The sequence below is a fragment of the Synchiropus splendidus genome, chromosome 1 (genome assembly GCF_027744825.2).
Source record: "Synchiropus splendidus isolate RoL2022-P1 chromosome 1, RoL_Sspl_1.0, whole genome shotgun sequence".
Taxonomy (NCBI): Eukaryota; Metazoa; Chordata; class Actinopteri; order Syngnathiformes; family Callionymidae; genus Synchiropus; species Synchiropus splendidus.
Genome location: NC_071334.1, coordinates 50,533,456 through 50,546,827, shown reverse-complemented (window position 1 = coordinate 50,546,827; position 13,372 = coordinate 50,533,456). Strand labels below are relative to the sequence as shown.

General features: G+C 43.2%; 3 protein-coding genes across 7 annotated transcripts in view; 2 read left to right on the top strand and 1 right to left on the bottom strand.

The window, feature by feature from the left end:
* The window catches only part of gpr137c (G protein-coupled receptor 137c), a 13,074-nt gene extending 9,223 nt beyond the window's left edge, over nt 1-3,851 (bottom strand). Inside the window, exon 1 of one of the 3 annotated variants that reach the window (XR_008413913.1) lies at nt 2,430-3,849. Coding sequence is in view for 2 of the 3 variants with exons in the window: in XM_053856724.1 (XP_053712699.1) it covers nt 2,430-2,804 (375 nt within the window). In the remaining variant the exon portion in view is untranslated. Of the gene's footprint in view, nt 1-2,429 lie in introns of all 3 variants that reach the window. The other 2 variants (XM_053856724.1, XM_053856716.1) reach the window with 2 other exon arrangements.
* Nucleotides 3,782-13,372, top strand: txndc16 (thioredoxin domain containing 16). 3 transcript variants are annotated; one of them, XM_053856699.1, is made up of 21 exons: nt 3,783-4,200; nt 4,284-4,454; nt 4,930-5,012; nt 5,093-5,166; nt 5,382-5,456; nt 6,201-6,322; nt 6,535-6,625; nt 6,700-6,859; nt 7,728-7,882; nt 7,967-8,027; nt 8,092-8,230; nt 8,298-8,444; nt 8,528-8,587; nt 8,682-8,871; nt 10,305-10,441; nt 10,846-10,930; nt 11,056-11,197; nt 11,269-11,456; nt 11,516-11,706; nt 11,774-11,949; nt 13,225-13,372. In XM_053856699.1, exons 2-20 carry the CDS (start codon nt 4,298-4,300, stop codon nt 11,938-11,940), a joined length of 2,424 nt encoding a protein of 807 aa, XP_053712674.1. In that variant the 5' UTR covers nt 3,783-4,200; nt 4,284-4,297; the 3' UTR covers nt 11,941-11,949; nt 13,225-13,372. The 3 variants fall into 3 exon arrangements, with proteins under 3 accessions (XP_053712681.1, XP_053712674.1, XP_053712665.1); XM_053856706.1 differs by lacking the exon at nt 13,225-13,372 and having other exon boundaries at nt 3,782-4,200; nt 10,305-10,435; nt 11,774-11,944; XM_053856690.1 differs by lacking the exon at nt 13,225-13,372 and having other exon boundaries at nt 11,774-12,089.
* bcl2l16 (BCL2 like 16) lies at nt 12,343-13,209 on the top strand. The gene has a single exon (XM_053856755.1). The coding sequence runs from the start codon at nt 12,355-12,357 to the stop codon at nt 12,877-12,879; it is 525 nt and encodes a 174-aa protein (XP_053712730.1). The 5' UTR covers nt 12,343-12,354; the 3' UTR covers nt 12,880-13,209.

Here is a 13,372-nt window from a genome sequence, read left to right as displayed (position 1 = left end):
TAAATTGTCTTTTTAATCTTTCATAGATGCTTGATCCCCAGTTGTATTATAATTGACATGCAAATAAAACCTATATAATATTAAATATTTTTATAGGTTTCAAAGCATAGGGGTCAGCTGATGTGCTTTGCTGTGGCCAATGCTGATATCAAAATCTGGTGGCTTACGAATGCCGATAACCGATATGATCCCGATACTCAGGGCCAATATTATATTATAACATATTATTATATATATTATAATATTCAGTTTTGGATTTGGTATAAGATAATTACATTTTAGAGATATTAAACTGCTAACGTTTGCAAACGTTTTACTCAAAAGAAAAAAAAAAGTCAATCTTTTGACAGCACTGATTCTGCGCTCAAACAAGACCCGTTTAAATGCCCTGAGCAAATGAACTGTTTCAGATTGAACTTGACTGTTAAGATCTGTACTCTTCATGTTAGCCAATGATTACACACATAAAGAAACCACTACATCTGAAACGGCACATTACAACCATGTTTATATGACACTGCATTATGACTGAGTGCACCATTTCTTTTATTCATGGTCAGGTGACTGGTGAGGTGCGAATCATGAACAATAGTTTATGCCTTGAGCAAGAGCTGATAAGTGACGCTGTTGCTTCTAACGTTTATCTGATTGAGTTCAGTCATGGAAGCACCAGAGGAAAAGTTTATTTACATTATCACCAGCTGCACCTTGCCCTGCACAGTCAGCACAGTCCGCACTGTGAATCTGCTGAATCTGACTTGTTGCTCCCGTCAGTTCAGTTGAATATAAAGCAGCAGGGTCACAAGTTCTTCTTGAACATGAACAGATATTTTTCCTTCTCTCTTTTTGTACTGTTAAGTTGAAACTAGTGTATCATCAGACCAAATGACTCGCTGGGATGTTTGTCATGTGACAAGTCTGGCTTTGTCCCCTAATCCAGTGCTTCTCAATTTTCTGTTGCGCCCCCCCAGGAAGAAGTTAACGTTTTGCGGCCCCCCCAACTCTCCGCTGCCTCTGTAAATGTCTGTATGGTTTGTCTATAAAATTATTGTAAGTAGACCTCTGCATAACATTGTATCCTTGTTAACATTAAAGAAAAGAAAAAAAGAAAGTAATATAGATCAACTTACAATAAAGAATTACATTATTAACACTGGTTTTGTCTGTAACAGAAAAGACTTAAAGCGCATCAAATTTCCTGAAATTAAAAAACAAAAATCACGAGTGGATGTGCAATTACGCTTTATTCTAGTGCAGCTAAAATATATGTTGCTCCAAGCCCCCCCAGGACGGCTCGCCCCACTATTTGAGAAGGACTGCTCTAATCCAGCAGCCTGTCTAAAAAGGTACCTGTTCCTTTAAGGCGACTGTGGGTCACATGTTTAGGTGCTTCTCAGGGACACACAAACAGGTCTCTGCTATTCAGAGTGAGCAGGTGTGAAACAACTGTGACTTACAAACCGTCCTTCTGAAACACAGGGACACACTCCGCCCGCAATCTAGCTTTTAAACTGTCGATATCCAATTATGGCTCCGGATCAAGTAGATTAGTTTTGCAATTGACCGAAGGAGTTCTGTCATCAACTTCTCTCAGAGGAAGCACACACATACCTGTATTTGTGAATGCTAATGCTGTTTATATTGACATTAGCCTTCTATGCATGTCAGTGCTTCTCCATTCCATTCGTCTTGTGTTTAGTTCTTACTTTTAAGCTGAGACTCTCGAGAGTTTAATCCTATGTGTATTGATCGATCGGAGCACTAGTTTGAATGATAGACATTTTCTTTGATACCTGTAGAAACACCTTTCAAAGTTGCAGCCTCTTCCAGGTATGAACCAGTCGAGGGTTTTTACACAACAGAAGTATTGAGTGCAGTCTGTGAAAAGGAGCACTTTCTTTGGTTCCTGCTGAATCAATCAACATTCACCGTTATCAGACAATCAATTCGTCGCTAGATTGCGACTATTGACAGCATGTGATTATTTCAGCGGTTACGACATTCACTCATCAACTTCACAAAGCCTTTCACTATTTCATTTCATCAGGTCTTAAATCACACCAGCTTTTTGAGGTCATGTTCTTTGTTATTGACTTATTTTGGATTCACCATCAAAGTGACTGACGTGGCTTTTGGGTGATGATGCATACAATAGCATTAATAATATGATTCAATAACAGATTTTGGTTCTTTGATTATGAAAGGTGATATTTAACAGTCCTGATAAAGCGTGGAATATAAACCCCAAAGGTTTGAGGTATAAGTTATTGTGCTGTATGTGAAAAAAATATAAAACGGCATCAGAAAACTGTCAAACAAAAAAATGCACAGTCAGCTTTTTCAAAAATCAGGTCACATTCAATAACACCTCCCCCAGTCTCTCTCTCTCTCTCTCATGCACTGACACACACACTCACACACGCAGTTACCTGTGTGAAGTAGAGGTTGAGCAGACAGAGGGTGAAGAACTGCAGGCAGACGGGGCAGCAGTAGAGCAGCCAGTAGACCAGGGGCTGCAACTGATTGGCCTGCACCACGTTTTTAAAGTAAAAGGAGAAGAGGGTCGCCCTGAGCGCAGCCCACACCAGACACAGGAACAAGAACACGCTCTGGAAGCTAAAACGCTTGTGTCCATAGTGCAAAATGAGCCAGAGCTGCAGGTAAACAAACACAAAGAGGAAGGAGTAGAGGAGCGTGTAGACGCTGGTGAGGCTGAGCTCCAGGGTCGAGGAGGCGGCTGCGGCTCCTGGGGTCTCCTCCGCTGAGGTAAACCAACGGGACCTCACCTCTGCTGCCGAATACATCTTCACGCAGTGGATGCACTAAAACTGGGTCAGACTCGGGTAGAATCCACAACCAGCCAAGCGTATTCCAGTGAAAAATTGCCATAAAAGCAGTGTATCCTGCAAAGAACTGCAGGCATTTTGAATGTGCGCTGGGGTTCGGATCCGATCGAAGGCAGCAAAACAAACGAGGTGAGAAAACATACGCTTAAAAACAAGTTCGAGGGCAGGAGAACAACAGTGAGATCCCTGGTGAATCTCTGCAAAGCTGCTCTCTGCAAAAAAACAACTTGAGGGGAGGAAAACCTCCAGATCAGCTGTGATGCAGATTTAGACCCGCCCCTCTTCGCTCAGCGGAAATCGAAACTGGAGTCTTTTGTCGCCATCTTGGCGCAGGGTTTCAGTTGTTTTGCAAAGTCACGGTGCATTGCAGAGCCACAGTTCGCGATCAGTTTCAGGGCTGCTTCACTCAAGTAGGCGCGGTAAGCCACGCCCATTTAGTCACAAAGCAAAGTCCATTGGCGCTTGTTTCCGCCCGGCCTCCGCAAGAAGGTCTCTCGGTTGGTCCGGGATGATGTCAGCTGTCAAAGGCCCCGCCTTTGATCGCCTCTTATTGGTCCTGTTTCCGAGTCAAAGTGATGCGAGGTGATTGGCTGGAACAAGCACGTGGTTGACTCCAGGAAAATAGCCATCAAAAACAGCTTTTAAGAAGAGCGTCGCAACATACGGAAAATAAACACCCTTCCCCAAATACAGACGTCCAGATATTACTATATAACAAACAAGGTCGCAGTTTTAATTTAGAGAATATTCCGAACTGATGATGTTTCATATAATGTGTCTTTTATTTGGCAAATGTAACATCACTCGAGGCGTATTTTAGTCCAAATAGTTGCTTGGTTGGTTGAGTTTTGCGCCTTGTTATTTCTTTCAAGTTTATATTATTTACTATTAAGAGTAAAATGTACAGATATAATTTCAATAGGTTATCGAAGACTCACCTTTTTAAATTTGACTCATACCGTTGATGTCTTATTTTCCAACGGTAAACCTTTTTTATTTTAATATTCCATGCATATTTTTTTTTATCTTTGAGCTTGAGTTTCCCCCGCCCAACTCTTTCTGACGTCACTACCAGCCTCAACATCCACTACTGACGTTCTGATGTTAAAGCCTCTCGTTTACGTTTAACACTATTCGATCTAACACCTAACACTCGGGATCCGGAGCGCCATGTTGAATCCTGAACAGAAACCGTCTCTCAGTCCGACTTGTTTGGACACCAGCGAGAAAGCAAAGCTAGCAAGCCACTGCTAGCACTAGCATCACAAGCGCATCTCAGTGTATTAGTTTGACTTCAGGATGTTTTATCCGCACTTCCATCCCCTGGATGACCGGAAGTGAATTTTCCAATCCGGTAACGTCTATTCTTATTCTGTTTACTACGCTTCGCGTCTAGTTACTTCGTTTTTAAAGGACTCGTCTTGTTGTTTTCTGCAGAACTTCGCCGTGCAATGATGTGGCTTTATAGCGCCGTTCTGTTGTTATGGGCCAAATCTGCTGAGTGCGCAGAGCAAGCCAACACGTCCAACCTGTTCGAGTGGACAGCGGTGGACTTTTATGACAAGTTGCATGCGGGGAAATTGATGTTCTTGTACTTCGAGCATGAAGGTGAGCTTCTCTTTGCACAGTGACAACGCCACACATGGCTACATCACTGGATCTCGTTGAAAAATAAACCATATAGACTCTGCAAACAAAACAAAAGCCACACGTTTCTAATTCCTGGCAAAACTATAGTGATACTAATAATGAGAGTAATCATACTTTTCACCACAGACACCTGGTGTCCGGAATATTCATTAAACAGAACATCATACTCTCACTATATATGCATCTAGTCTCCTCTCACTGACACCATGAAGGTTCCATTAAAGCCTCCTGTCTTCCCTTTTAGTAGAAGTAGAGATCCTGAATAGGATTTACTGCTATTTAGGTATATTTTTCTATATTGTATAAACGTCTTATGAAACAAGTTTGTTAACAAACTAAATTTGATTGTAACTCACAGTTTAATTGCTAGATTCAGCTGGAATATGTGGACAGTGCTGAACCGTATGTTTTCTCTCTGCTCTTCTTTCGCCAGTTTCTCCGACAATTTCTCTCTTTCTGCTTGAACTGGAAAAGTCGTCTGAGATTCTGAAGGATTACGGGGTTCTGGTGGGAAAGGTGAAGTTGGCATACATCTCTCTCCCACAGTAAATATGAGTGAACTTTGACATGAAAAGGTGAATTTGTCTTCCCTCCAGATCAACTGTAATAAAGAGACTGTTTCCTCATACTGTATAAAAGAGCGGTCAGCGAACACAGCTTTTCTCTTCAGGTCAGTTCTGCATGAACACACACATCACAGCTGACATTCATAATATGAGACTGATAATAGACCACATGCGACTGCATTATTAGCTTTATTAATGGAGGTCAGTGCGTGGCGTGTAGGTGTGCAAGGCTTCCTTGTGTAGCTTTGTTGTCCGGCTCATTGAAGGGAAATGCAGCAAAGCTACAAGGAAATGATGGAGTCGTTGCTTTGTTTTGCAGGAGCGGCAGAGAGTTCCTCAGTTTTAATCTGGACACCATTTTTGATATCAACTCTATCGTGTCAGAAGTGTTGTTGTAAGTATCACTCATGAAGCCTGAAGAAGCTGTTGGTTATAATAAAACCTTTTCAGTTGCCACAATACATTGTGATATTATACAATAACAAATTTATGAAATAAGGGTTGAGATTATTATTAATAAAGGTGTTGTATAATATGAATTATATATATAAATATACTCCCTTTGACTGAAATAACATACCATTTTCTGAGGTTTTCTATTCGACATCTGCTCTTATGAATATTGTCATGATCATCTCTCCTAATGTTGTCAATGTACTTAAAACAATTTTCATGCATTTTGTATACAAATATCTTTCTTTCTTGACACTGTTTAATAAATTAAACCATGTAAAAAAACTCACTTTATTTCATTTAGTGATGCACTGCGATATCTACATGTAATAATAAATCAGCTTTACATGTTTACTGTTGCTGCTTTGAGAGTGAGTAAAGACCTCAAGGTTGCTACTCATATTTGACTTTCAGCTTTGTTAACTATCTTGTTATTGTTATTACATTGTTATTGTTAGATTATTGCTGTTGTCTGATGGCCCTGCAGAATCACATCCCAATGTGTAAACACAGACGAGGCCTTGTTTACCTGCCCAGCTAATTTACTTTAAAGGCTTCAGCAAGTCTTGTTATCCATGCGTATGTGGGTATATTCTCAAGAACAGAAAACATGATATGATGTTGTTTTCATTTGCAATTTTCACCATGACCAAACTAATCTCTCCATCAATCCATGTCCCTTCAGTGCAATTCTGCGTGATGAGGTCCAGTATGTTCACACTGATGCTGATCTTCTGGCCTTGGAGAAAAGAGCCAGGGGCAAGATGGATCTTGTTCTTGGACACGTCAGCAGTCTGGGCACTCAGGGTCAGTGATAAAAGCAGTTCCTTACAGAGGAGAAAGACAAGAGCAAAATGTGCTGTTTACTTCTTTTATTTTCATGCCTAATGGTTTTTGAGATTTGTTTTTTTTTTTACTTTGGGGCCAAACCTGCATCATAACTGTCCAAAAACCAAATGAGGAATATTACCAGATAATTTATTTATATTGACCAGCTTTTACTTACTGTTTTACCCTAGAGCACAGATCTTTGATGGAGACTGCCTATGTTTATGGATCCACGTACAAGTTCATCCTGATAACGGGAGGCCCAGTTTTGAGGCACCTTGGGTGGGTTTTTTTGGCAGTTTTTCCTCATCCTTATTGTCAAGAAAAATGAGAACATGTACTCTTGTCGTTGATAGTGTTGATGAGTCCTCACCCTCGTCCAAAGTCTGGTTCCTTCACTGTAGACTTCAGCTGAAGTCAAAGACCAATGAGCGTTGTCCTTTGACCCTAATGAGGAAACATCTTACCACCCTCAATCTCCACAGCTTCCTGCAGTTAATGGAGGCACCACTTGTGGTAAATTGATCTTTCGATTTCTTTTGTTCCCCCACATCAATATGGTTCAATAAACAAGTCCGGTGTTGTTGGATTTGTCAGTGATAATTACTGTGTTCTCAGTCGTCTGACCGTATAAAATCGTTTGCACAAATGCTGAAGATTCTATCTGCAATTACACAGAGTGAACAGATGGTGGCGTTCTTCCCTCTCAAATGTAAGATGAGGCTTATCCAAATTAACTTTTAGCCATCAGATTTGCATTGAAATAACATTGTAAGATAAACTATTACTTACTGTTCACCACTGACATTTTTCTCACCACTGGCACCCTCGCTCAAACATTCAGAGGCATCATCAAAAATGAATTTATCGTAGACAGTATGGAAATACTCTCACTAACAATTTGAGAGAAGTCACTGCAAATTGTATAAAATTAATTGTATTGTTTTATTGTAATTTTGAGGAAGGCACTCAAGCGTACGCACACCCATAGTCACAATTAAACACTTATTTGCTTTCAATCCTCGACAAACACTACGTATAAACGTAGCAGACGGAGGAGTAATTTAACTTTATGATTGTTTATTTTATTGCCCAATTACAACTGAAGATAAATGACACGTACACCTGGCTGTTTGGTTACATGAGTCACAACCAAATGAGGTTCAGGTCAAATGGCTGCTTACATTCTCCTAGAAACATGAGCAACTTGCTTCTAAAACAGATATGTTTTCTTTCTTTAAAGTCGATGTTATTTTGAAAAACCCAGGCCTCATAGATCCGACTGCATAACAGAGTGATAGCAGAGGACACAACAGTAAAACTACCAGCGCACATGCGATGCTGATGGTGAAATACTGACCTCTTGTGTTCCCATCTCTCCCAGTCTGAAGCTGATGTAGATCCCTCCTCAGTCCCCCATAAGCAAGCCCCTCAGGTCTTCCTGTTCTCCCATCCTGCCACTGAACAGCTGGATCTGGCCACAGCCACCGCTCTCGCCTGGAAGCTGCGTGGACTGGCCGCCCTGGTCCTTGTGCACAGGTCTGGAAAGTACAGTTGAATCTCTTTGGATGATCCACTTTGAATTCAGACACTCATCTTGTGTGTGCGGGTGGGTGTGGCTAGGAGAAGTCCTGCTGTGAAAACCCCTGTAGATTATAACGTTGCCTACAGGCTGGCTGAGATGGTAAGAAAGTAACATTTCACCAGCTTCTAATATTTAAAGTACAAGTTCATTCTTGTTTCTATAGAAATCCGAGGTGAAGTACTTGACTCTACAAAACCTCGATGAGGTTGTGAATATCTTTCTTCACCAAGAGAATGATGACGGTGATGATGATGACGATGAGGAGGAGATGGATGAAAACATTAAGGATGACGTGTCTGAGGGTATTATGTGCTGTCTGATTCTGTTCGTGTTGAATCTCGAGAGACTGATGCGTTTGTGTGCTTGTAGGAGAGTTGGATGATGAAATTGCAGAAGCTGTGTACAAGAGTCGAGCGGATCTTCTGGACGTGGAGGCGTTGACCTCATTGACCTCTGATAACTACCATGCCACCGTTGCTCAGAGTGACTTGACTGTGGTGCTTTTTTATGTTAAATGTAAGCTAAAAGGACACGTCCCCTGTTGTTTTGATTTCAATTGTCTCATGTTCAGGTGCAGTAATTCTTCTCTCCTCCACTAGGGAACGCTGTGTCCATGGATTTTCTCAGCTCCTTCCTCGAAGTTGCAGAGAAACTAACAGGTGATCAAACGTTTCTCTTCAATATCATATTTTACGTTTTGTGAATTGCCTGATGGGTGTTTTAGGCTTTTTGAATAATTGTTGACCCTCTCAGAGTGGGAAATCAAGGACGTCCAGATGAGTGCAGTCGATTGTGGGGAGTGGACGGACCTCTGCGCTGGCCTGACCGACACCTTCCAGCCTGTTACAGCCTTCCCAACTGTTCTGCTGCTGCGTCCTGAGGAAGCTGCTCAGGAGTACAGAGGGATGCTGGGTAGTGAAGCTCTGCTTCGTTTCATTATGCTGTGAGTACTTCCTCTATTCTTTTTTCAAGTGCGTTCCAATGCCTCAGTTACGACTTTTGTCTAGAGCAGCGTTGGTCAACCTTTTTTAAGCCACGATACACTTCATTCATTGAAAAAACCACCAATGAAACCTCGGCCAAAGCAGAGTTGTACTTACTTGAAATCACTTTAAAAATTCCCTTTTACTAGTACTTTGCACTATGACACTTACTGACTATTTTGATGTTATTTGCAGAAAATTATTTTTTTAAATGTCCTCAGGAAGGGGTGGGCAATAAGGTAAAAATAGATCATGATTTATTTATTTATTTGAAATAACTATTTCAATGTTATCACAATCTCTTTTGCATCATTTTATTCTTGTCTGGGGAATTTTCAGAGAAATCTTTAACATTCTTTGCCTCAACTTCATAGCGACAATGTTTTTTTCTGTCTTCACATTTTTCAGTGCATTTATTTGGTTCTGCATTTAATATTTAGCCAACTTTTAAACTGCAAAACTTTGATATTCTGCGAGCGTCAAAGTTTCGAAGTGAGACGCTATATCTATTAGCTCTGTTAGCTCTGCACAGCACAGTTTTTGGTGTCACGGCCCCGACCATGATCACTCCATCTTTCTGTCGTGAAGGTGTGTGGTCATGTTTGAGTCACATCAGATTTAAAAACAACTGGAAGTTGCACATTTGAGCGGCTTCTTCGCTGTGAGTTTGTGGGAAGAGGAGCATTGCAGCGAGTGATGGACAAGTCAACACATCAGCATAGATCGATAGTGTATAGAAAGAATGTGAGTGAATCCATGTGATCTCCTCACGTTGGTAGATCCTCAACACGTTCTGATTGTTCATGATTTAATGTCATCCTATCGTCCACCTCTGTCACCGGACAAATGAGGTGAAACTGGATCATTTCAGACGGCAACACCTGACACTCTCTCACGGCACAGCGGTTGAAAAACACTTGTCTAGAGCTCTACAGTCGTAAAACTTTGGAAATATTTGTCTTCCAGTTTTGACAGAGTCGACCAAATATGCTTTGTCACAGTAAATTTGCAGCAAAGTAAACCTGAGGTCAAAGAAGGGAAGCGATGGAAAAGAAAATGTTTTTTCCCTCATGAATATAACAGAAGAGTTGATCGTATATCTGATATGTGAAAACAAAACATGGGGCTGTTTGTTTTGGACTCTCACAAGATTGTAGATTGATAAAAAAATAAAGTACAAGTGGAGGATGAAAACAAGTCCAATGAAAACAGATGAAGGATTAGATCAAAGTCTACTGCTGTTTGCTTTTGCTGCGTCCTTAAACGTGAGATCCCACAGCAACATTGATGGTGGAGGGATTCTTTTCTAAATTTGGGGATTTGTCTACTGCATTTGCCAGCAGATGAGCAAAAGAGCTAAAAACTGATGGTGCCTCAACCATTCTGTGTCCAGAAGCCGTCTGGTCACCCCAAGACAGCTGTCCACCACTGAGGATGTAGCATCGTTCCTGGAGGTTGTGCCTCACGCGGAGGTCGCGAGCTATGATGTGGACAGAGTATTGGGGCTGTTCCCTACCAACACAGGTGCAAGTAAGACATGAAAGGTTTTATTGACAATCAAACCTCACGTTTCCATTTCCTGATGGATTTTTGCTTTTGTCATCACTTCTGCCTTGTATTGTATTCCGACCAAATTTCCCACTCATTTTAATATTCAATAAGTTTAGTGACACTGACCTCTTTGATATGTTCTGTATGTATTGAGTACTGTATATTCAGCATCTGGATTGTTTTGTATTTTAATAGCTATAAGATCCAGTTGACATTAATGGAAAGTATTCGGCTTCAACATTTTGGGAAAGTAACTTCCTTCACCTGCCATAAAGGCTGTCGAAGCTCTGTACATGAAGAGATGATGTCAGCACATCTGATAAGTTCCTGATGGCTCATCCTCAGTATTGAAAGTCTGAGGTCATGATCATTCTTGGTTTTAGGTCTGAAGGAGTTTTCTGCTGCCATGAAGTCACTTCGAGGCAAGGTGTTGTCTGGCTCACTAACGGATGAACTAGCGCTTCAATGGTATGAGTTTAATTGTTGATCTACCGATCATAGAGGCGTTTATTGAAGTCTTTTTTCAATAGCTACATGGCAGTTTCAGTTTAAGAGGAACCTTTGGAAAGAATGGTTAATGTTGTTGTGTTCAGGGCTGCAGGTCACTCAGTGGAGCCCCCTGCTGTTGCAGTGTTCCCGTCATGGCAGACTGACACCCACCCATCAGTGATCTCAGCCTGGTCCTCTGCTGAAGAGCTGGTCTCACGTGTCAACATGGCGCTGCGGCATCCCATGGTATCATGACCTGTCTTTTTTTCTATCTGTGGTGAAGGAGAAGTTGATGAGACACTTCTTTGGGTGTCCAGCCGGAGGTGACTGTGGAAAGCCTGCCTTCCTTTCTGGAGGAGGACAAAGCCCTCCTGCTCCTGTTTGTGGGAGATGAGGAGGACGACGTTGGACGGAGACAGAACACAGCGCTGGTGGGAGAGATGAGACTTGTCGCTGAGTCAGGAGGAGCGAGGATGCAGCGCTACGCCGCCGGCTGGATCCACCTGTATGCTGTCTGTTGGCTGATGAAGCTGCAGCAATACCTCACGCTGGTGTGTGTTTCAGGGGCCACACTCCTGCTGCCATGTCTGTCCTGGGGTCCTATCTGGGCTCCATGCCTCTGCTCCCAGCTCTGATCCTCACTCGGCTAACCTCCGGGTCAGAAGTCTACCAGTACCCCCCGAACGCCCCCATCCTGGCACATTCAGTCCTGCAGTGGCTGAGGAGGGTGGAGGAAGGAAGAGAGCCCCCTGCTGGTGAGAATGTCACGTCCTTCTATAATAGCCTTGGTCAGTGGTTTGTTACCCGTGTGTGGGTCTGCAGGGAGTCTGGAGGAGGAGCGCTGGCGTCCAGCCTCTGACTTCCTTGACTTTCTGAAAATCATGGACGAGGAGGATCCTGACTTTGCCCGGCAGCAGGTGTCCAGAGAAGACGGCGACGGTTCGGACTCCAGTGCTGATCCACGGACTCACATTCACTCTGAGCTTTGACAGATAAAGGTAGACCACTGGAACATATTTTCATGTTTTGTCTGAGATGAAACTCTATCTAATGATGGTGAATAAAATGTTTTCTACGAGAGCAATGTTTCATTTTCCATCCCTCAAACATAAGCATGACGCCGGAAAGGCCTCAGGCTGGTGAGGATTCACTGTTTTCACGGTTACCTGGCTTCATTGTTCATGTGATCGGTCTTTATTTAGCTGCTGCTGCTGGACAGCCATGCCCTGGGCCCGTGACTCTGGAGAGCAGTGTCAGTTTCCTCACAGACTCTATATTTAACCAGTGAGGAAGCTGCCCGGTCCATTCTGGTGCAGCTCGTTCGGTCACTCTGCTGGACATTGCTCCTCATGGCTGTGCTTGTTTGGACGGTGAGGAGCTGCCGACTCAAGTGAGGCCCTCCGATGCGTCTGTCTGAAGTGCCCGAGGCCAGACTTGGCCTGAACAGCCCGGATCCGCTGGTGAGAGAAGCTTACCTGATGGCTCATGACTATATAGACTACGTAACAGCAGGAGGCGCTGACTGCTCCGAGGGCCCAGCGCCGAGTGTCTGCGCTGCAGCTTTGCGCCACGCAGGCGACGAGCTGCTGCACCGCTTCCCCATCTTTTTCCGCCGCTGGCCTCGAGTGTTTCAGGACGTGACGGAAAAATCAGCCTGCCCGACGCTGGTCGGCATCCTGGACGAGCACTTCTTCCCGCCTGCGTCCCGGGGGCGCCAGAGAGACCTGGCCTGGAGTGCAGTGCTCTCTGTGTATGTGCTGGCTGGACAGATGGCCCTGCACTGTCAGGAGAGCAGCATGGAGAAGGTCCTGCCGCAGCTCAAGCAGTGTGTGGGGGAGTATGTGGAGAGGGTCATCTGCCCCGACATACGAGACAAAGGAGGCTGGGTGAGTCTTCCAACTAAAGCTCGGTCAAAATTCACTTCATGATACGTTCTTTCTCCCGGAACCAATTCCATGTGCCCCAGTTGATAACAATGTCTGATGAAGGAGACGAAATGAGATTGTCTGGATGGACCAAAACTTCACTTTAGAAAGAGATACCAGCAGAAAAACAATATTCAGAGCAGAGCGTTGACTCCACTTTGATGATTCAACTGAAATGTGATGATTCTGGTGTCACAAGGGTCAGGAACATCTCACAAGTTCTGAGTAGCAGGATCATTGAATAATGTCACAATTTTACTCAATTGATCTTGTGTTTTTCATATAAAATCTGTGTTACATTACAGAACTTCAGCCGTTAACCGGAACTTCTCTCTCTCTCTCTGACAGAGCGGGTTTGTGTCGCGCTTTGGACGGAAGCAGAACCTGGAGGGTCAGGTGAAGAAGGTGTGCAGCTGGTCTCTGGTGATGCTGAGCATCAGCATCCTTGTCTACTGCCTGTGGAGGAGGGTTGGAACCACTTAACCCACGGTTTCAT